The sequence below is a fragment of the Lagenorhynchus albirostris genome, chromosome 12 (genome assembly GCF_949774975.1).
Source record: "Lagenorhynchus albirostris chromosome 12, mLagAlb1.1, whole genome shotgun sequence".
Lineage (NCBI taxonomy): Eukaryota > Metazoa > Chordata > Mammalia > Artiodactyla > Delphinidae > Lagenorhynchus > Lagenorhynchus albirostris.
Window position 1 is genome coordinate 26,567,040 of NC_083106.1, and position 24,067 is coordinate 26,591,106.

At 42.5% G+C, this 24,067-nt stretch overlaps 1 protein-coding gene across 3 annotated transcripts in view; it reads left to right on the forward strand.

Moving 5' to 3' along the window:
* MAP3K5 (mitogen-activated protein kinase kinase kinase 5) overlaps positions 1-24,067 on the forward strand; it is a 214,427-nt gene that overhangs the window by 177,569 nt on the left and 12,791 nt on the right. The window contains exons 19-25 of one of the 3 annotated variants that reach the window (XM_060167802.1): positions 1,523-1,680; positions 4,134-4,311; positions 5,029-5,049; positions 7,991-8,168; positions 8,259-8,427; positions 14,054-14,239; positions 17,638-17,743. In XM_060167802.1, the coding sequence (XP_060023785.1) occupies positions 1,523-1,680; positions 4,134-4,311; positions 5,029-5,049; positions 7,991-8,168; positions 8,259-8,427; positions 14,054-14,239; positions 17,638-17,743 (996 nt within the window). Of the gene's footprint in view, positions 1-1,522; positions 1,681-4,133; positions 4,312-5,028; positions 5,050-7,990; positions 8,169-8,258; positions 8,428-14,053; positions 14,240-14,753; positions 15,103-17,637; positions 17,744-24,067 lie in introns of those variants that run through there. The other 2 variants (XM_060167804.1, XM_060167803.1) reach the window with 2 other exon arrangements.

The following is a 24,067-nucleotide window of genomic DNA, read 5'->3' on the forward strand; positions in this document are numbered from 1 at the left end:
TTTGTGTAGCAGTTTTCACCTATAAATCAGGCATGGGGCATTCATAAAAGGTGTTGCCTGTATTTATCAAAATGTCTGTCACTTTGGTTATGAATCAGAAAATACTGAAGTGGCTCTTTTGGCAAATGCCTCAGAACTTGAAATAATTCATTATGGCATCTTGGATGGGTTATATCATTTGTGTGAGTATATCAGAAGCCAGGGATATGCAATTATCTGTTCCTGTTCACACTCCTGACTCATTGCTGGACTTTGAGAAATCACTACAGGTTAGATGTATAAATTTAGCCTCTAGTTTGAGCCAATGAGACAATTGCAATTGAGTGTCCACTTGGGATATACGAAGCCGGAACTAGAGCCGGAGTTCTTGGCCCCCACTTAATGCTCTTTGCGTCATACCACACTCTATGACTCTCTGATTCCATGAAGCCTTTTAAATCTCCTCTCTTTTTCTTTCTATTCTTCTAAACTCTGGTGGTTTGTCTATACTGATGGCTCATGACCTGTCTTTGACCCATTAAATCTGTTATCCGTGGACCACAGGCTCACAGCAGAAGCCACGTATGTCAGATTTACAGAATAACCTACACCCAAAATTATTTACATTATTATTATTATATATATATATTTTAGAGGATATTGGGGGTAGGAGTTTATTAATTAATTAATTTATTTTTGCTGTGTTGGGTCTTCGTTCCTGTGTGAGGGCTTTCTCTAGTTGTGGCAAGCGGGGGCCACGCTTCATCGCGACGTGCGGGCCTCTCGCTATCGTGGCCTCTCTTGTTGCGGAGCACAAGCTCCAGGCGCACAGGCTCAGTAGTTGTGGCTCACGGGCCTAGTTGCTCCGCAGCATGTGGGATCCTCCCAGACCAGGGCTCGAACCCATGTCCCCTGCATTAGCAGGCAGATTCTAAACCGCTGCGCCACCAGGGAAGCCCCTATTTACATTATTTTTAACAGTGACTTTCAGAATCTTCATGCTTTCATGGTTAAGAAATGAGAATGAAAACAGAAGAACTGAGCATTCAATCAGGAACTGAGAAATAACAGACTAAGGAAATGGATGAATGACCTAAATTTTTCCTGGAAAAGATTAGAAGTATACATAAAGGGAGTCTTCATGTATTTGAAAAACTGATTGCAGAAAAATGTGTGTTGATATATTTTCTGTTATTCTCAAGTGATTGTTAGAAGTTTCTAAGAGGTCCCAATGAAATGATGCCTCACTTATAATCAACTATCTAGGAAAGGAGAAAGTATCTATTTGTAAACAGATAATATTACTATGCTGTTTTTATGTCACCAATGAAATCCATTATGAAAACTGCTATTTCCCCTTTTATTAACAGCATATAAAACTGGAATTCAAAGAAGATGAGCTATTAAGACCCGAATCGTGCTTTTTTTTTTTTCCAAATCATGCTTTTAAAGTTACCTTATTTATATAAAGAAATTGAAACTGTCATTAGGTGTTCATCTGTTTTCTCTTTTTAACGTGTAACTGTGTTTGAATTATGTGCAGGTACCCTTCAGTATATGGCACCAGAAATAATAGATAAAGGACCAAGAGGCTACGGGAAAGCAGCAGACATTTGGTCTTTGGGCTGCACGATCATTGAAATGGCCACTGGAAAACCACCCTTTTATGAACTGGGGGAACCACAAGCAGCTATGTTCAAGGTCACATTTCATATGTCTTAAATGTCTTAAAAACCAGTGGTTAAAGCTCTTCATAGCTCCTGGATGTTCCATGTGCGTATGTCATATTTTTTTAGGTAAAATGAAAGGAGCCTAAGTAAGCACAATGTAAGATATAAAGTTCAAGATTCACTCCCCCTGGTCAGCACCTCTGCCTCACATGGAGCATCTCTCTCCACATTAGTTTTCCCAACTATAAAGTGAGATTCAGTGTAACTTCCTGTGACTGCCCTTTCACCATGCAGTATAAATAACACATCAGTCCACAGAAGATGATTTAAGCTCTTTGGGAAACACAGTCTGAAAAATCTTCCACTGAGGGAGATATAAAAACATGTTTTCTCCATTTAGGTATTAAAGACATATTTTCCTTTACTCCTCTATCATAATAGTTTGAAGGCTCCGTAGATAAAAGGGCATAGTTTCTATTTTAAGTACATCAAACTTATTCTCATCTGTCTACTCTTCTAGCCTGTTCATTTGCCCATTAGTAACTGTTTTGGGGGTGGGAAAGGAAGCAGCTCCATCTCTCAAAATAGGGAGCACATGATATGCAAATAGGGAGCACATGATATGCAAATAGGGAGCACATGATATACAAATAGGCCTGAGAGAGCCCAGGGGCCACAGCTTCAGCATCCGGGTCCTGGGCAAACAATGACCTGCCCATGAATCCCTGTAGTCCTCACCTGCCACTCCACCAAGCCAGAGGAACATTAAGCGGAACACCTGTTTCCCAAGAAGTAAAGCTCACATGTCTGCTATTCTCTAAGGCATCGGACTTTTGATCATAATTTGTTATTCCTTTCCCCGCCACTGATCGTGTTTCTAGTACTTACTCCGTTTGTGAATAGCCTCTTATGAGGGACCACGTAGTACGTACCCTTCTGTGTTTGCACAAAGCTTGGTTTACTTTAAGAGACAGTATGATAGGCTACTGCTGATACAGAAATAGTAGTGTAACCAAACCTGAAAGAACAATGAGAGCTGCTCAGGGAGCTGCCTTTCTGGACCCGAATGGATGTCTTTCTCTTCTTGGCCAGTCTTTCAAGTTTTCACCAGTCTCTAGGACTTCACTCTGAAATGCTCCTCTGTTACCCACACGGTGCCGGGATTATTATACAACATGCTTTAGAGGAGATCGCATACTCTGGCACAGTTTGAATCCAGGCTCTGACACAGTCAAACTATTTGATGACTTTAGGTAAATTACTTAACCTTCTTGTGTCTCAGTTTCCTCATCTATAAAATGGGTATAAAAATAGTACCTATCTAATAAAAGGGCTTTGAGGAGTGGATAAGACAATATGTGCAAAGCACTTAGAACAGTGTCTGACACATAGTAAAGGCTTTATAATTATTACAGATAATTATATCTTATTATCTATATAATAATAAATTCATATAAGCTATTTAATAACAAAGAGGATTTCCTTAGGAAGTTTTCTCTGTACTAAATACATGAAAACATTACTGAAAAAAAATTAGAATGACGTCAATGAGAAGCAAGTTCTCATTGTTATAGAAAAACTGTTTAATTTTAAGTATTTTTATTTATTTTTATAAATTTATTTATTTTATTTATTTATTTTTCGTTGCGTTATGTCTTCATTGCTGCGCGGGCTTTCTCTAGTTACGGAGAGTGGAGGCTACTCTTCGTTGCGGTGCGCAGGCTTATTGTGGTGGCTTCTCTTATTGCAGAGCACGGGCTCTAGCCACGCGGGCTTCAGTAGTTGTGGCATGCGGGCTCAGTAGTTGTGGCTCACGGGTTCTAGTGTGCAGGCTCAGTAGTTGTGGCACATGGACTTAGTTGCTCCGTGGCATGTGGTATCTCCCTGGACCAGGGCTCGAACCTGTGTCGCCTGCATTGGCAGGTGGATTTTTAACCACTGTGCCACCAGGGAAGTCCCAATTTTAAGTATTTTTAAATATCTCTTTTAATGTAGGCAATTTGAGACAGGGAAAACATTCACAAACCATGGCACAGGAGAAACAACATATGCTTTAAGCCAAACAAATGAAGGTTCAAATACCAGATCTGCCTTTTCATAAGCATATAACCTCACACCCGTGAGCCTCATTTTTCTCATTGCTGTAACAGGGATAATATTTAATCCACTGGGTTGCTGGGAGTATTCAGTGAATCTCATAAATGGAAAAGCCAAGCACAAAACTTTGAGGACTGAATTATTACTTTATAGTGCTGCTGTCTACTGTCTTAAGCTAATTACTATGCCTGTGTCATTGATAAACTTACAAAAGTGCTCTGGAAACTTTCCATAACCTACAGAAAACAAGTCCTGTCTCACTTTGAGAAAAGCCATGAATTTGTAGTATATGATAAAGGAGCTTGTTGCATTAGGTGACCAGGTTATGCAACCCAGAGCCCATGGGATAAGATGGTCACTCAGAAGTCACGTTGTGCTGTGTCTTAGGTGGGAATGTTTAAAGTCCACCCGGAGATCCCAGAGTCCATGTCGGCAGAGGCCAAAGCGTTCATATTGAAATGTTTTGAACCAGACCCTGACAAGAGAGACTGTGCTAACGACTTGCTTATGGATGATTTCTTAAAAGTTTCAAGCAAAAAGAAAAAGACACAACCTAAGCTTTCAGGTATGTCGTTGCCTTGAAGCGGGTATAGGTCAGAGTCACTAAATCCTAAACTTTTAAGGTGGAAGATTTTTCCAGAAGTAAGCTAATTTGCTTAACGACATCACTGAAAACTGGTCAGGAAGCAGTGTTACCATCAGTTTCACAAATGCTAGGGCCTCACACATAATAATCTTCCATCACATGGTTAGTAGGGAACTAGAATATAAGCATCTATATACTAGCATTGGTGATACAAAGATCAAAGTTAAAGGGGTGAAATGTAGCCTTTTCAAACTGAAACTCCAAATTACCACAGATGGGCTATAGGGCTATTACAGAGCTGTTAAACTTCTAAGCCATCTAGATAATATGTTCTTTCAATTTTAGGTAGTAGAAAATACTCATTGCCTCTTAGAGGAGACTATCTTTCTGAATAATTAACCCCCCCTCAAAAAAAAAAAGGAGAAGATCGCCAGTTATAAATAAAATAGCAGTGTAAAAATATAAATTGTCTTTTTGCAATAATTTCCATAACTCATTTCAGAAAAAAAAAAACAAGCAAATGATTTGTTTGTTGTTAGCATTTTTGGGGATTATGTGGGATGACATGGGCAGACTGAATGTCTGGAAAGGACATCAATCCCATTTCAAGCATTCACTTCATGTTTTGTTGATTTCTTAGTTCAACAACACACCCAACGCGTGCTTATGTTGCTGTGTTTGCTTTTCTTTCCACAGCTCTTTCAGCTGGATCGAATGGTGAGTTTATTTTTATATTGTCCATTGAGCTGAAGCTTGGTACATCACAGTTAAGCTCTAGATTGCCTGTCAAAGAGCCTCATCCTCTGTTCCTTGCTTACATGGAGGGGCTCCTCTGGGTACTAAGGATGTGTGGCTACAAGCCTGGCTGGGTTCCTTCCTTCAGAAAACCCCTCACCTTTCTCCTTCATGAGAGAGGCTTCCATTGTTCCTCCCTAAATGGAAGATGGTGACTGTTTTTGAAATCTTCAATTTGAGAGGAGTCCATACTTTCTTATTGAGGAGCCAGTTGGCCACCTAATGGATTTCTTGTGGAAAATCTCAATGCCAGACACCTTCCTCTGTCAACTTTGGCGTCCTATATTCTCTCTGGATTTAGTTGGTCAGGACAAGTTGTGATTTTTAATATTGGCCTTTGCAGATCATAACTAGGAAGGTAAATTTTCTCTAGGAAGATCAACTAATGCATTTCAAGGAACAGGAAAGAAATGACCATGGCTTTGGCTTTTCCTAAGTTGGATGAGCTGTTGATCACGTAGGCAGGGGGCTTAATTGTTCACTGTGAGCGTCGTGTGCATTCTCCCACAGGCCAGGGGCAGTCTTTTGCAGGTTCCTTAAGGTTCCTTAAGGTGCCTCGGCCCAGAGAAGAGGCCCGGTAATTGGGGTTTCTTGGCCACAGCCTTTCCAGATTCCTCCATCAATTCTGAGAGTCAAGGAGAACTCTGTGAAGAGAAGCCCCTCCCTTTCTTCCTTTCTCCACAAGCAGCCTAGACGCTGGAAGGCAGTCACTGCGTTTCACAAGGAGGACCCGGGGTGCGCCACAGCCTCCCGACCAGCCTGTTTTTGGTGTCATAAAATGGGCACTGACTTTGGACTTAAGCAGAAGTTGATTCACTTTGGACTTAGTTGGAAGTTGGTTCTGATCCCAACTGAGGCACTTTCTAAATATGTGACAGGCAGCAATTTACTTGTTTCATCAGGCATTCTATGTTGAGAACAGTACCTACTTCACAGATTTAGTTCTGAGAACAAAATAAAAAATATATACCAAAAGAGGCTGGAGCCATGCCCAGAAGCTCAATGCATGATAGCTTTATCCCTTCCATATGGGTCGGTTTTTGTTTTAGGAAACATTCTCATCACGCACATATTTAAATTATGTGAACTCAACTATACACACTTGGCAAGAGAGAGCTAGAGAGAGAATTTAAGCTGATAGTTTTGCCCACAAGCCCTGTCGGTGAGCATGTGCCTTAGAACAAGCATGAGATGGAAGGTGTCCACCTGCTCAACTCTGGGTCACCTTTCCCACGCGCCCTCCCCCCTCTGCACTCAGGATGACTCAAGAGCATTGGGGACTCTGCTCTGGCTTTAGAGTCTAACTTAAGATATTTTAGAATCTTAAAGGACTTCCTGGCAGTCCAGTGGTTAAGACTCTGCGCTTCCACTGCACGGGGCACAGGTTCGATCCCTGATTGGGGAACTAAGATCCCACGTGCTGCACAGCCAAAAAAAAAAGATATTTTAGAATCTTAAGATTTTATAGAGTCAGAATTAAGAGGATGGGCACTGGGGTCAGAGCCGGGTTCATGCATTAACTGGGGGACCTTGGAAATGACTTACCCTTAGTCACCTCATCTGTCCAGTGGATTCAGTTAGACAACCTGCCCATGGGTCTTTGTAACTATTAAAAACGATTACACATGTGAGATGCTTAGCAACTGCCATAAGGTGGTTATTATGACTATTATTGCTGGTCCCTTCTTGCTGTGACCTGCCCATGCCCAGTGGCTCCTTTAGAATTGTAGACCACAGTCCAAAAGTCCCCTCTCCTTTTTTTTTTTTTTCCTGGTACGCAGGCCTCTCACTGCTGCGGCCTCTCCCATTGCGGAGCGCAGGCTCCGGACGTGCAGGCTCAGCGGCCATGGCTCACGGGCCCAGCCGCTCCGCGGCACGTGGGATCCTCCCGGACCGGGGCACGAACCCGCGTCCCCTGCATCGGCAGGCGGACTCTCAACCACTGCACCACCAGGGAAGCCCTCCCCTCTCCTTTTCCTAAAAACCCTCCTGTTCCTCCTCTCTCAGAACTTCTTCCAGGCCTCCTGAATTCTCTGGATGTTTTTTTATCTCCCAGTGACCCATCCCTTTCTGTTCTGCCCTCTTGGCCTGAGACATTGATTTGCTTGGTAAAGATGTTTCTGGCAAAAATTACTTATTTTAAAACCAGTGTTTGGTGAAATGTAGGCACCTCCTGTTGTGCCAGTTCAGTCTCCATCAAAATAAAATAAAAGCTTACATTTGTTATAGAATCATAATGTCTGAGAACTGGGAAAGACCTAAGAGATCATCTAGTCCATTAGTTTCCAAAATCTGTGTTTAGTAAAGAACCTTTTTTTTAAATATGAATCCTTAAGCAGAGCCCTGATATATGACTGAAAGAACATATTTGTTTCAGGAAAAACAGGGTTGGAACCTCTGTTCTAGAATCACAGAATCCTACTCACTCACCCCATCCAAGGCAGCCCCAAGAAACAGGTGAACCTTAAGCTTCTGAGGCACACAGTTTACAAATTATGAATCTCGTCCTTTATTTTATAGATATGAAAACTAAGACTCATAAATGACCTTCCAAATAGGAGGACAATAAAAACGAAGGGCTCAGAACCCAGAAATGCTGGGCCTGGTGCTTCCTCCAGTTTCACATCCCTGAGATACTCCTTTCAGAGCCCAGGAGGCCCTTTCCTCGCCGACCCCCTGCATGGGTTACACTGAGCATTGGGAGGCACCGTGGTCCCACGACCAGCCTCTTACGAAGCGTAATTTTGCTACTCACTGAAACGAGACCCTTGACAAATAATCTTGCTGTCTTTCAATAGGTGTGTCCGTGTGTGCACGTTCTTAGAAGCATTAATCGTCTCCTTCCCCCTCTCGTGACACGCAGAGTATCTTAGGAGCATCTCCCTGCCAGTGCCTGTCCTGGTGGAGGACACCAGCAGTAGCAGTGAGTACGGCTCAGTTTCTCCAGACACGGAGTTAAAGGTGGATCCCTTCTCTTTCAAAACAAGAGCCAAATCCTGCGGAGAAAAAGATGTCAGAGGAATACGGACGCTCTTTCTGGGGTAAAGACCTGGCTTGTTTTGGGTGAGAGAAGTATGTTGTGTGTCATTTTGTGAAGAAAATTGTGATTTGTGCTGTCTGAATTATTGCAGCATCCCTGACGAAAATTTTGAAGACCACAGCGCTCCACCTTCTCCTGAAGAAAAAGATTCCGGATTCTTTATGCTGAGGAAGGACAGTGAGAGACGGGCCACGCTTCACAGGATCCTGACGGAAGACCAAGACAAAGTTGTGAGAAACTTAATGGAATCTTTGGCTCAGGTAAAACCCCTCATGGAGACTTCATTTCCCCTATTTTAACAGTGTTATAACCACTTGGAACTGTCACACGTGATGTGAAGACATGAGGAAGCTGCTGCTCTCCTCATGATAAAACAAACCTACCCCAGGGATAGGCAGATCCCTAACACAGAAACTGGGTTTTTGAACATAAGCTATTTTTAAGTCAGCAGCAAAATTTTCATGTTGATGAAGTTCCAGCTGGTCCCTACACACCTTTTCACCCTTCATTCATTTGTTTATTCATTCAGTCAATAAACATGCACTGAGCCATGTGAATTGCTAATTCTGATATTAGCATGAGGGTACCTGCCATTGGCTCCTCTGAGCATTTGGGAAACATCACAAATTCAACAGAGACCCCTGTGCTTGGAGGGCTACAATTAGATGGAAGGTGATGGGCAATAATAAGTAAATTATCCAGCGTGCTAGGAGGCCATTCGTGCTATGGAAAAACAAAGCTGGTCAGTCAAATTCTTTTTCCCTGAAGTATTTGTTTGCTAAGTTGCCGTCACAAAATACCTTAGACCCAGTAGCTTAAACAACAGAAATTTCTCTCTCACGATTCTGGAAACTGGAAGTTTAAAAGCAAGGTGTCGGCAGGTTTGGTTTCTCCTGAGGCCTCTTTCCTTGGCTTGCAGATGGCCACTTTCTTGCTGTGTCCTCACCTGCCCTTTTTTCTCTGTGTGCCCCTGGTGTCTCTTCCTCTTCTTATAAGAACACTAATCCTATTGGATTGGGCCTCACCCTTATGATCTCACTTAACCTTAATCACCTCCTAAAGACCCTGTCTCCAAATACGGTCACATTGGGGGTTAAGGCTTAAAAACATGAATTGGGGGGTGGGGGGAATGGCACTGTTTCATCCATAATACCTGGGAAAATGTATTCCCTGGGATTCTGTTTACAGAAATGAGGAAGAATCCCCTCTGAACTCTGCCCCAGTGGAAATAGGGTTTCCCCCGCCTCCAAGCTGTAGGTGATGCCTCCTGTGCCTGGAGCAGAAGCTCAGGCCCCCTGTGGGTGTAAACCTCCCAGACATGCTTGGCCCAGACATGACACTTGCATCCTCTTTCAGTTCTGTTGGCGTCGGGGACTTGTGTACCTGCTTTAGCACCTGTGGCCACCACCTGTCCCTCTCTGATCATTGTGGATGACACATAACTTCTTCCCTCCCTTCTGTCCTAGGAAAATACCTGCAAAAATGGATGGAGCTGGAGGGATTGGGTCAAGTTTTAGTCTCAGTCTAGCAGTTTACCTGTTCTCAGCTTTTATTGGGATGTAAAGGGAGCCAGGCTCTCTCTTTCTCAGCTCTTGCTCTATAGCCCCTGCTTGTCTTTGTCTCCAGAACCCCACTAAGTTTCTCTGCTGATTCCATCACCTTAGGAATTCTGTAGTGTTCACATCGTTAGATCCCGTAGGAGGAGCTGAAAGGCCATGTGTGTGTCAGCAGGGTCTCTGGGTACAGGGAGAACTGAAATTTCCAGGTTCTGGGAAAACTCTGACTTGGGTCCTTAAGGGAAGCTGCCTCCAGCGAGCAGGGACTCTGAGGCCCAGAAGGGAGGTGCTCTGGGCTGAGGGGCAGCCAGGCCTCTGAGTTGGAGGTAGAATGAGTGCTGAGGATGCCATGCAAGAATCTGGAGAGGTGGAGGAGACAGGAGCAGTCTGGAACCTTTAGCTGTCACTCTTGCCTTTCTGTCTGTTCACTGTGGTCATTCAAGGACTGAGAATCGGATGGTGTAAGATAAGAAGGGGAATCAAGTTTAGACGGAAGGAACAACTGGGCAGTAATTGGAGGTCATTCATTGAACAAATACTTATTGAGCATCTACTAGATGCCAGGCACTGTTCTGTGTGCTGGGGACACTATAGTGAGCAAAATAGAAAAAACATCTGCATCTCATTGAAGCTGACATTCTAGTGGAGGAAGAAAAGCAATAAAAACACAGTAAACATGTAGTTGAATATATAGTAACAAATATAGTTAAATATATAGTTATATGTTGCTACATACTATGTGTGTTACATATATGTTTCTATATATGGTAAATATATAGTAATACTAGCAAACACTTTCTATGGGCCAGATATTGTTCTTAGTATTTCCTGTGTCTCTGCTCACTTAATCCTCTTGATAATAGTCCTACAGCACTAGTTTTATTAGTATCCTCATTTTGCAGATGAGGACACAGAGGCACAGAGTTGTTGAGTAACTCACCGAGGCCATGCAGCCCCAAGTGATGGAGTCGGGATTTGAACATAGGCAGCCTGGCTCCAGGGTCTGTGCCGTCAAGTACCACACTGCTCTCCCCACTGCTACACCAGAGGGTGACAAGTGCTGGGAGAAACATAAACCAGGGGAGGGGACAGGGTTTGGGTTGGGGGAGGGAATCACCAGCAGCCACTGTGGAATGAAGGCTTCTGTTTTAGGTCAGAAACACAGAACGCAGGGATTGCTTAAATCTCGTAATCATCCCCAATGAGTGTGCTTTTCTAATACAGAAAGTATCTGCTTGTTTGGGGGTTTTCTTTGTCTTCCCTGCTGGACTGTAGGTCCATCAGGGCAGGGACTGCCTTGGTTAGTGTCGTTGTCCCAGCCCTCAGCAAAGAACCTGGCAGGTTTCATGACCATGCTGAAATTCTTAAATTTGGAGTTGGTTAATCCTATTCAAGTGTTTGTGACTCCCTAGTTTTTTAAGCAGGCTTGAATGTTCTCTATAAAAGGAGAAAGGGGAGCTTCCCTGGTGGCACAGTGGTTGAGAGTCCGCCTGCCGATGCAGGGGACACGGGTTCGTGCCCCGGTCTGGAAAGATCCCACATGCCGCGGAGCGGCTGGGCCCGTGAGCCATGGCCACTGAGCCTGCACGTCTGGAGCCTGTGCTCTGCAATGGGAGAGGCCACAACAGTGAGAGGCCCGCGTACTGCAAAAAAAAAAAAAAAAAAAGGAGAAAGGAAAGAAAAACTTAAAAGCAACTGTCAGAGGGCATGCCTCAGTGCACCAACATGAAGTGACCAGTGGGGACCAGAAGTGATTCTGAGGTCAGAATCACTTAGTAAATCCAGAATCGTCAAGGGATAGACAGGGTGCTTCTGACTGTACTGCTGGGGACTCTATGAACCCTTTCCTGTGGCATCCCATGGTGATCTTGTGATAGAGCAGGTTCTGCCCCAAGGTTACTGCTGGTTCATCCAGCTGATTGGGGCAATAGAAGGTAATGATTAGGAGCTTGGGTTCAGCCTCAACTTGACTTTGAGGCCTGGTTCCACCACATAAAGGCTGTGTGATTTGAGCAAGTTATTTAACCTCTCTGAGGCTGAATTTCCTAATCCATAAAATAGAAGAAACAATGGTATTCACCTCATAGGGTTGCTATAAGGAGTAACTAAGATCATGAATCATTGAGATAATGATAGAACGTATTCCACAAATGTTAACTATTATTGTTATTATTATCATTATCAAGCAGGCTAATAACAGTTATCTAGTATCTTTAATTTTCTTCTACTACCAGATGGAGATAAGTCTTTTCATTGTATTAAATATTTCTATTAATAGATACATCTTTACATTTAAGCCTACCCTTTAGAACAAGACTGAAAGGTAGATGTTGGTCAGGTCCTCAAAGCGGCCCATGAAAGCCCTTTCAATCTGTAACATCCTTCTGAAATCCACTCACCATTTTTAAGGAAGTTTAAGGGATAAAGAAGAGAGAGGCCCTTTGCAGGAGAATCTGTGATGGTCCTCTGGGTGCTCAGGAAAGGCTCACTGTCAGATGCTACTTTCTGATTCTGAATCAGTCTCACCTGGTACCTAAGATGCTTGTTCATGAAGGCACGTTAATGAGTGCACACGGGGAGGCAGGAGTGAGAACAGAAATAACCATTAGGTACGTGATGAAATATCCCAGACAGAAGAACATTTCCCAGGGTAGACAGCATTCCTTTGTAGGGCAGTGGCACCAAAAACCAGAAGCAGCATGTTTTTCTGTTGTGAAAACAAAGCTAATGTCCAAAAAATGATTGCTATTTAAACTGCTGGCAAACACGTAACTGATTTTTCACTAAGATAAGCTTCCAATTTCTGAATAACTCACATTTCTCTTTTTGAACATATTTTCATGTTACTGTGATATTGCCTATGAATCTTTACTTTGGTTGTAATTTAGTTCGTGGTAAGAAAAGAAACAAAGTTTATAATTGTTCCCAGTCTGATTTTAAAATATTCCCTTAATGACAGTTTTCAAGCTTTTTAATATAATCTTTTCTCGTCAAAACATAAACATGAGAGGGAGCTCCCAAATGAAAATATATTGAGAGAAAGAACTTGATGGGACATTTCTCTTTTATTTTAGTAGACTCCTAGAAATTGTAATTTTCACAGCCCAGCTGAGGAATTTAATTTTAATGATGCAATAACAAAATGTGCAATATGAGATAGAAATGAGCATAATAAAAATCCAGTTGTTTCTTAAAGTTAAATGAGGATAAATAACATCCTACTGTGTTTCCTTTAAGGAAGCAATGTTCCTTGCTCAAAGTAAAAAAAAAAGTTCAACTTGAGGGAGGGAATTTGTTTAAATATTGTATTTAATTTTTAATATGTGAAGTCATCCATTTGGTCCGTTCTTATAACTAATTGCCTTATCAGTGGGTAAGGAAAGGTTTCCCGGGTGGAGTCTGAAGCGAGCCCCTTTTGACTGCAAGGAATTGACACGCTTTAAGGGCAGTTGAAGGACTGCGGACATGTAGGCAGACACATGTAGCAATGAGGGAAGTGGCCTTTTCAGGTTAATTCCAACCACGGCGCCTAGCTGAGCCTCACACAGGCTGAAACTAGAGTGTGATTCCAAGGGCCTTCAAGCCCCAGGAGTCTGTACATCTCTCCTCTGGCTCGGTTGCTGTTGGCCCACTTGGTGTGCCATTGCTGTGTCCGTCCACTTCTCTCCCTACTGATCATCATTCTCTACTCAGTTGTTTCTGCTTCCTTCCTTCCTTATAACTGGATGTACTCTTGCCCCTATTTTATTATATTTTTGTAAAGTTTTCTTGATGTGGACCATTTTTAAAGTCTTTATTGAATTTGTTACAATATCGCTTCTATTTTATGTTTTGGTTTTTTGGCCGTGAGGCATGTGGGATCTTAGCTCCCCGACCAGGGATTGAACCTGCACCCCCTGCATCGGAAGGCAAAGTCCTAACCACTGGACCGCCAGGGAAGTCCCATTGCCCCTATTTTATGACATCTCTCTGGGCAGACTTTGAGCCTGAGATCCTACGGCTGAATCTCTCTTTAGCTCCCAGTTAAAATTTCTGAGAGTGGAATCTTATGGCCCCAGCCTGTCCCTGTTTGGGCAGAGCTTTGTCTATCTGACTATAACATGACTGTTAGACAGTGTATGGGGCAGGTGCCTTTCCTCCCAAAGTCTGATAATTTCTCTCTTTTTTTTGCCAGGGAAGGAGCCATATAGTTCAAATATGGTCTTTCCCCTTAGCAGGGGGGCATTTCTAAGCCCAGTTCTTCTGGCAGCGGCTGTGGGATGGCAGACCCATGGCTGATACATCCAGCACAGATACATCTGATCGACAGATTATTGGTTATTATTCACAGGGGGCCGAAGAACCCAAACTAAAATGGGAGCACATCACAACCCTCGTCGCGAGCCTCGGAGAATTTGTGAGGTCCACTGACCGGAAGATCATAGCCACCACCCTGTCCAAGCTGAAGCTGGAGCTGGACTTTGACAGCCACGGCATTAGTCAAGTTCAGGTGGTGCTCTTCGGTTTTCAAGATGCTGTAAGTATGATATTTTGCCCATGTTTTCCCGCAGACTCCAGCCAAAATTAGTCAGAAAAATAGGATAAGAATATAAGTTTTTATCTTTTCTTTCTTTAATAACTTTGATCAATTCTGTTCTCTTTGGATCATAAATAAGTATGAGATGGTTGCCTGTCTGTGTGCCTCAAAGCACCAGATTTGTTGTTTGGTGTGTAATCTTGTATCTCCCCAGATTAGATACACATAAAATTGAACACCATGGAAAATAACAAAACTCACAAACATCTCCCGTGGCTGCACTTTGTTCTTATCAAATCATGTAGTCAGTCACTATTTATTTTGATGATTTTAGCAACAGAGCACACTTTAGTCCTGCACTTTCTAATTCTATATGAGACATGCCATCTAGTGGTCATTGAGAAAAATGTAACTGTACAGACAGGGATGATCGGTAATTTTTTTCCGCCCTGCTGTGGTTTCCATACAGAACATTTTAAACATACTTGTTTAATAAATATTCACTATTTCCTAGCCAGCAATATACTTCAGAGCACAAGGCATCACTGGATGAAAATTAATTCACAGGATCTGGTGAGAGATCGCTGAGGATTCCTCTCTCTCATATTGAGTTGCTATGCAACACAAACTTGAAGCCAGTTTTCCAGAAGCCTGATTCAAACCATATGCGATATTCTTGAATGAGACTTGTTTGTGGAACTGTGTACCAAAAAAAGCCTGAGGTCCTTCCCAGAAGGCCCTTACGAGGTGTGGGAGACTGAAATAAGAGAGTTCTTAAGTGGCAGGGGGGCGGTGGTGGTGGGATGAATGGGGAGATTGGGACTGACGTGTATACACTAATATGTATAAAACAGATAACTAATAAGAACCTGCTGTATAAAAATAAATAAAATAAAATTCAAAAAAAAGAGAGAGAGAGAGAGTTCTTGACAGTGCCTGTCGTGTGAATAGGGAAGCACTTTGCATAATTTTATTTAAATTCCCCAAACTGACTCACTCCTAATGTGTTTATTGCTCCTACATAGGCGATGTCTTGACAATTGCATTTGGTGCTCAAATGATCCCTGATTTAAAACCAAATTGTAATCCTTCAGTGACTACTTGTGCTCCCAGGAGCTCTGTGTTAGCCGCTCAGTCTTGTGCTGTACTGTGGGCAGGGCAACGCTCCTGACTCGATTGGGGTCATGGAAAATGAGAGCAAAGCCTATCACTAATATTAAATGCTAAAGGCACACTCACTCTGTAACTAGCGAGCCCCAGCCATCTGCAAACCAAATGAAATAATTTAGTGACTTTGTACTTGCCTACACATTTGGCTTCCAGCCTAGAGACTGGAAGGCAAATAGGCGAGTAGAATTCAGATTGAGAGTGGGTAAGTTGTAATCCTGGGCCACAGGCCAGGTCTCCCTCTCTCCCTTCTCTCTCTCTCTCTCTCTCTCTCTCTCTCTCTCTCTCTCACACACACACACACACACACACACACACACACACACACACGCCCCGTTCTTGCTCACTCACTGTCCAGGATGGGAATGAACCCAAAGAATGGGCCGGATATAATATACTGTTTAATGAAGGGCTATGAGAAGCTGGTCGTGGTGATAAAGGACCCCTCTTCCATTTACTATTTGTGACCCTCGAGAGAAATATTCTTAGTTACTAAATGTTATACCCGCATTTGTCAAATAAACAGGCAAGTCCTTTATGAAAGTACCAGGACAAAATCAGTCTGAAAGGACTTCCTAGAACAGGTGGGAACCTTGCAATGGTTCGCTTCCTTAGGAGCAACTATTCTGAGGAATTCCTCAGACAGACTGCTGTCTAAACTGGGGGATTTTGATGAAGATGGACCAAGGGCAGGAATAAGCAACTGGAGCTCCAGCTTTTGGTGTGAGATTACAGCTAGGTCCCCTTCTCCCCAGCGTCTTCTTAGATCTCGAGTCAGAGCCCTGTTGGGAAAATAGCCTCTTTTCTTAGATGCCCATGTCAACCAGAAATTAGTGGAGTTAACTCAAATTTTAGATAAGCCTCTCTTAGCCTTATGATAAAAGTTATTTTTAAAAAGGTAATGTGGGGACTTCCCTGGTGGTCCAGCAGTTAAGACTCCGTACTCCCAATGCAGGGGGCCGGGTCTGATCCCTGGTCAGGGAACTAGATCCCACATGCATGCCACAACTAAGAACCCACATGCCGCAACTAAAGATCCCACATGTTGCAACTAAAGATCCCAGTGCAGCCAAATAAATATTTTAAAAAATAAATAAATAAAAATTAAAAGGTAACGTGCACGGCTTATACATACAATGGAATATTATTCATCCTTATAAAGGAAGGAAGTTCTGACATATTACACTAAGTGAAATGAGCCAGACACAAAAATACTGTATGATTTCACTTATGTGAGATACCTTCAATAGTCAGATTCATAGACAGGAAGTGGAATGGTGGTCGTCAGGGGCTGGGTGGAGAGGGCAAGGGGAAATTGTTGTTTAATGGGTGTAGAGTTTCAGTTTTGCAAGGTGAAAAGAGCTCTGGAGATGGAAGGTGATGATGCTTGCACAACAATGTGAATGTACTTAAGCCATTGAACTGTACATTTAACAATGGTTAAGATGGTAAATTTTATGTTATGTGTATTTTACCATAATTTTTGAAGAGAAAAAGAAAGGTAATGCATATATCTACTTCAGTGTCTACTTAAATATGTGAAATATTACTAGTCACTAAAAAAATATAGCCTGACAACAAAGGTTTTTAATGTGAACAGCTTTTCTGGAAGAGTTTGGCAGATTATTCCCCCGTTTAAAAAGGTATAAGTAACACACCATTGTAAAGCAATTATACTCCAATAAAAATATTAAAAAAGTAAGATATAAGGAAGTGTGGGAAGGAAAACAAGGCGTGCACTGTGGCACATCTGTAGGTAGCATGTATGTGCTCATATTCCCCCTTTACTGTTGTTTCCAAGTCACCAGAGTATGCTGCAGCACTTGGTTGTGTTAAACAGTAGTTATAACGTTTAAGAATAGCAATCACTTTTATTTAAATCCCCTTGGACTCTTTTTTTCCTCCTTTACCGCTTCCACCATCCAATCTGCTGACATCGTGAAAGGCGGAAGCTACAGGTTCTGAGTCCCAAAGAGGCAACATTCCCATTTAACCAGATTGCCTTTCACTTAAGTGGTGTATCTCACTTGCTTACATGAGGGTCACCAAACTTCATTTTGAAGTGGCAATTTTGCATTTGTTTTCCGCTGACATAAAGAAATTATCCACCATTCAAGGTAAAGAAACCTTTTAGTTATTTTTGTTGATGGAATGTCGTCCAGATGTGTGCATCAGCTAGGTTATTTGCAATTAAATATTAAAGTAGACCAAATGTCACTCTCTTCCTCCAGGTCAATAAAGTTCTTCGGAATCATAATATCAAGCCACACTGGATGTTTGCCTTAGACAGTATCATCCGAAAGGCGGTGCAGACAGCCATTACCATTCTGGTTCCAGGTCAGAAATACTTAATTACTTGGTAAATATTTAGTGTTTGATAATTTCAATTACTGTTCATTATCATTTATGGTGTCTCCTCACTGTTTTTAAGACCAGGTTAACCTTTTTTTTTTAATCTTTCAACGCCACCAAATAATATTTATCTAGTGCATATAGTCTGAGCAATGGTACACCCAGCAAAACGTTTACTATGAATGAGGAAGACTTGCTTCCTTGTCTTTAAAGAGCATAGTTGGATATGAAGACAAAGAGAAAACTATACAGGTGACCCAAATACATATGCATTTCAATATACAGATATCTGTGCCCACAAAGCATATTCCCATGTCATCCTTTACCAGTGGTTCCCACACCTGCCAGTGCATTGAGTGATGTAATGAACTGTGTGATGTAAGGAGCTCTTTAAATTACAGCTTTCAGAGCTTCGTCCCGGACTGGGTGAGAATCTGCTGGGGATACAGCCCAGGAACCTGATTTTCATCCAGCTTCCAGGTCATTTTGATACACAGCCAGGTTTAGAAATCACTGGGCTAGACAGGTCCCAGCTGTGTTTGCAGTGAGCTACAAAAGGGGTAGTGTTCATGAAACCAGGTTTTATGCAGTAAGGGAGAGATGTATTCATATTCTAAGACAATCTTCCAAAGTGTTTTTTTTTTTTTTTTGGCGGTACGCGGGCCTCTCACTGTTGTGGCCTCTCCTGTTGCGGAGCACAGGCTCTGGTCGCGCAGGCCCAGCGGCCATGGCTCACGGGCCCAGCTGCTCCGCGGCATGTGGGATCTTCCCGGACCGGGGCACGAACCCGTGTTCCCTGCATCGGCAGGCGGACTCTCAACCACTGCGCCACCAGGGAAGCCCCCAACGTGTTTTGATAGTGTACCCATTAATAAAACTTTTAAGCAGAGCTCTTCCACCGTACGTGTGTGTGTGTGTGTGTGTGTGTGTGTGTGTGTGATGTGTGGATATGGATAGAGAAATAGATTGATTTAGATATACGAATTAGAAACATGTTCTATTGTACTAATTTTACATGTATTATAAAGTGTTCTAAAATAGAAATCTAAAAATATAAGTATGAAACATTTTAAATTTTATGTTATTTATAAATGGTACCACAAACTTTTAAGTTATCATCAACCCTTCTGAGTTGTGGAATTCCCTCTCTTCTCTCAGAATACCTTGTTTGGTTTGAGAGTGAGGAATTAACTTCTTTCTTTCTTATGAAAGGATGGAATGGAAGAAGTTTTAACGTCCCTGAACATGCTCTTCCTCTAAAGAGCGCACCTGCACCCCTCGTCCCTCCTGCCACCTACCTTTGCATTCTTGTTTACAGCATGCCTCTGCAGAGTCCTGACCAACCCCGAAGTCTACAGTAGGCTCCGCCATCACTCTCTCTCCCTGGAAATGGTTTTTCCCCATTGGCGACACTTGCACCAATCAGAAACTGCTTTTATTTTCTTGTCTAATAGCTGTTTCCCTCATCAGAGGGTCTGTTTTATTTTATTCTGTGCTAAGCACACTGTCCATCATGGTGCCTGGAAAATAATAGACTCCTCATAAATATTGGTTGAAACAATAAGTAAATGAGTTTCACCTGGTTATAACAAATTAGTGTGAAAATATTTGCAGAACTTCGAAAAAAATCCTAGAGAGCCTTTGAAATGCATGACTAGCGGTTGGATGTGAACCTGAGGAATCTAAAGCTGATGGAAACCTACTGTAATGCTCTAAGGAAGTCAGTACATACTTATGTTTAGATGGTTGATCACTGGAATAAGCTTGGATGTGGGAAATGTACCAAAGAGGTGTTGTAAACCCAAAAGATACAAGAGGTGAGAGAGATTAGGTGTGTATCAGTAAAAGCGATAGGTATAGGCCATGAGTTATATCCACTAGTAGCCTAAATTAAGAATGCTCAAATGAGGAAGGAGTGAGGGATTATACTTTGAAATAATTTAACTAGCATATAAATAAATTGTTAATCTAATTTTTGTTAAAAAAAATCCTTTTAAAATGGATTACCTAAATGCAATGAATTGTATCCTGGAATAGGAAAAAGAACATCAGTGAAAAACTGGCATAATTTGAAAGTAGTCAGTAGTTTAGTTAATACAATTGGTACTGTACTGATGTTAATTTCTTAGTTTTGACAGAGGTACCATAGTTACATAAGATGTACTGGGGGAACTGGGTGGAAGGTATACGGGAGTTCTCTGTATTATCTTTGCAGTGTTTCTGTAAATCTAAAATTCTTCCAAAATATAAAGTTTATAAAGCACACTGATTATCACACTGTAGGTGAAACACTGTTAAGTTTAGAGAGAGTGACAGGCACAGTGCAGCGAGGCATGTCTCCTCGCATGGGTGTCCCCGTGATGGGCACTGCTTCAACCCAGCCATGTGCAGAGCAAGGCACGTTCTTTATGCAAAGGGTTTGCTAAGGAAAGTTATTTGTCCTTCCACTGTGAATTGGCTTCTTTGAGGCCACTAGGGGTCTCTGATGACAACTGAAATGACTGTTTGGAAGCATTTTAAAAAGTGGACCAAAGAAAAAAAAGGAATTGCCTGGCAGTCCAGTGGTTAGGACTCCACACTTCCACGGCAGTGGGCACGGGTTCAATCCCTGGTCGGGAAACTAAGATCCTGCAAGCCGTGTGGTGCAGCCAAAATAATAGTAATAATTTTTAAAATAAAATAAAAAGTGGAAATTTTAGAGAATTACATTAAGAAAGTATTTTTTTATATTCCTCTCGGGATAGGGGAAGACAATGTACACTGTACACCAACATATAAATGATGAAATATATGAAGAAGAGGAATTGATTTCAAGCATTTGACAATTCCATCAAATTTCCAAATGTCCCTAAAGATTTTGTTATACAATTAAGATTCAAAGAAACACTAAAAATGTCTCTCTTTATAGTCCCCTGATAAAAATTCCTTTTAGATGACAAAATACTACAATTTACTTACCAAATTTTAAAAGACATGCTAAAGAAATCAACAAATTCAAAAGTATACCATCATCAATACATACATTTTCCTAGATGTGTTTGTTGACAGAACCCAGATCTTGGTTTCTAAACACCATTCTCTAATAAAAGGAATCAGAGCTCCTTGGAGAAATGGTTGATTTCCAGGCCTAGGGCAGGGGAAATACAAGATGAACTTGGAACATACTGTGATGGCAGAAAGTAATGAAGTGCCCCCAAGGGATGGACGCTTATTCAAAGGACACTGGAGACAGCGTGAGGGAGTTCCCCAAAGCCTAAGCCAGAACAAATTAAAATAAAAGAATAATAGTATTGGATTATAGTCCATAGAATAAATTAAACATCCATGAGTCCATACTGATATAAGTAATTAAATAAATAACTATATGGAGGAGAAGGGCCAGCCCTTCTTTTTTTTTTGCGGTACGCGGGCCTCTCACTGTTGTGGCCTCTCCTGCTGTGGAGTACAGACTCCGGACGCGCAGGCTCAGCGGCCATGGCTCACGGGCCCAGCCGCTCCGCGGCATGTGGGATCTTCCCGGACCGGGGCACGAACCCGTGTCCCCTGCATCGGCAGGCGGACCCTCAACCACTGCGCCACCCAGGAAGCCCACCAGCTCTTTTTTTTTAGTAGAATTCCAATTAATAAATGTAGAAGGAATGAGGGAAATAGAAAATCACCGTTAGGCAAACATCACAGTAATAATTATTGCAAGCAAGAACAATCAATGGCTGTCAAGATCAGTAGATAAAAGTGTGCTGAGAAACAGGATATTTGAATGGTCTTGGGGAATCTCCCCACAAGATATCTACTAATTACACAGCGAAAACAGTGACAACCCCCTTTATCAAAAGATCAAGGTAAGCATCACTCGTAATTAGACACATCAGCATTATGTACCTCTTGATATGATGCACTGAGAAGGGCACAACATCACCTTTGTGGTATTCTTGTCAAAAGTGCAGAGCCACAACCTCATCATGACAAGACATAAGTGAATAAAAATGAGACACAGTACAAAAAAAACTGACCAGTACTCCTCAAAACTAAGGAGGTCATGGGGGATAAAGAAATACTAGGGTTAGGACTTCCCTGGTGGCCCAGTGATTAAGAATCCGCCTGCTGATGCAGGGGACACGGGTTCGAGCCCTGGTCCGGGAAGATCCTACATGCCGTGGGGCAACTAAGCCCATGCGCCACAACTACTGAGCCTGGGCTCTGGAGCCCCCGTGCCACAACTACTGAGCCCACGTACCACAACTACTGAAGCCTGTGCACCTAGAGCCCGTGCTCTGCAGCAGGAGAAGCCACTGCACTGAGAAGCCCACGCACCACGATGAAGAGTAGCCCCGCTCGCCGAAACTAGAGAAAGCCCGCACACAGCAACGAAGACCCAATGCAGCCAAAAATAAATATATAAATTTATTAAAAAGAAAAAAATGCTAGGGTACTGTCACAGATTGGCAGAGACTAAGAAACATGACAACTAATGCATTGTGGGATCCCCGATCAGAAAAAGAACATTCTTGGGAAAACCAGTGCAATTCAAATAATGTCTATAGATTAGTTAATACTATTGTATCCAAGTTAACTTCCTGGTTTTGTTAATAGTGCCAAAGTTGCGTAAGACGTTAAGTTTAGGGCAAGCTGCTAAAGGATATACAGGAACTCTCTGTACTGTGTTTGCAACTTTTCTGTTATCCTAAAACTATTTCACAATGAAAAGTAAAAAATAAAGTGTTCAATCTTCTTTCTTCGGAAAAAGAGCTCACAGAACAGAGAGTACAGTGCAAGCCGCTTAAGAGTTTTTTTTTTCTTGGGCTGTTTTCCCACTTGTCATCAAGGATCAGCCTGTGGATTACTGGCAACGTTAAGTATCTGTTGTTACTCCTCAAGTACAGTCTGGCTGTGGGTGACCAGACGGAGAAATGCTGAGCGTGAGATCGTGTTGGCAGTGCTAAGGTAGAGAGAATCGACAGTGTAGGCACACTTCTCATAGAAACTCTAATTGTTTAAACTGCTAGAGCACTTGGTATTACTACCAGTTGTGAAGCTGAATCAGTCATGTGCCCCATGTAGACATTAATGTAAAATGACCAGCATTGTAAACTATATGCAGTGCTTGATGCAGGGATCATACGTCGTTCTGACAAGTATTGTGATCCTAATAGGCATCAGAAATACCTTGTGTTAAAGAAGCTTGGTCTAGGGCTTCCCTGGTGGCGCAGTGGTAGAGAGTCCGCCTGCTGATGCAGGGGACACGGGTTCCTGCCCCGGTCCGGGAAGATCCCACATGGCGCGGAACGGCTGGGCCCGTGAGCCATGGCCGCTGAGCCTGCGCGTCCGGAGCCTGTGATCCACAACGGGAGAGGCCACAACAGTGAGAGGCCTGCGTAACGCAAAAAAAAAAAAAGAAGAAGCTTGGTCTAGTTATTTTCCTCTGGGGAATTAACCAGTTGGGGTGGAGTGGGAGGGTAGGGAGGTGGGAATAATATCATTGTTTGATCCTGTCTTGCTGTTTTGGAAACATGCACCCGCTCTAATTTCCCACACATGGGCTTAAATGCCATCCACTCATTCCAGGGTCCCCTGGGTCCCTGCCTTTCTCCTGACACTTGGCTGACACATGTTATCTTTGTACATGCTTTTATGACTCTTCTGTATATTTGCCCTAGTTCTCCTTTAGGTTCTTATCTCTTTGAGGACAAAGACCAGATGCTCTGTCTCATTTGCATGTTTTACAATGTCTATTCGATGATGTGTCCTCAGGGAGCCACCATTGAAAGACCAAAATAACAAAGTATTGCATTCACTTACAATTTTTTTTTAAATAAATTTATTTATTTGGCTGCATTGGGTCTTCGTTGCTGTGCGCGTGCTTTCTCTTGTTGTGGCGAGCAGGGACTACTCTTCATTGCGGTGTGTGGGCTTCTCATTGCGGTGGCTTCTCTTGGTGCAGAGCACGGGCTCTAGGCGCGCAGGCTTCCGTACTTGTGGCACACGGGCTCAGTAGTTGTGGCTTGCAGGCTCTAGAGCCCAGGCTCAGTAGTTGTGGCACACAGGCTTAGTTGCCTGTGGCATGTGGGATCTTCCCAGACCAGGAATTGAACCCGTGTCCCTTGCATTGGCAGGCGGATTCTTAACCACTGCACCACAAGAAAAGTCCCTACAATTTTCTACCTTTTTCTAATTACTGAGAAAAATTTTTAGTCACTTGCACATAAGTAAAATGATAATATATGATAATTTAAAGTGTACAGAGTTAGGGGAATGTAAGGGAACATTTAAATGTAATAATAAATATCAGAAATTTTCCTTCCCCCAAAGTGA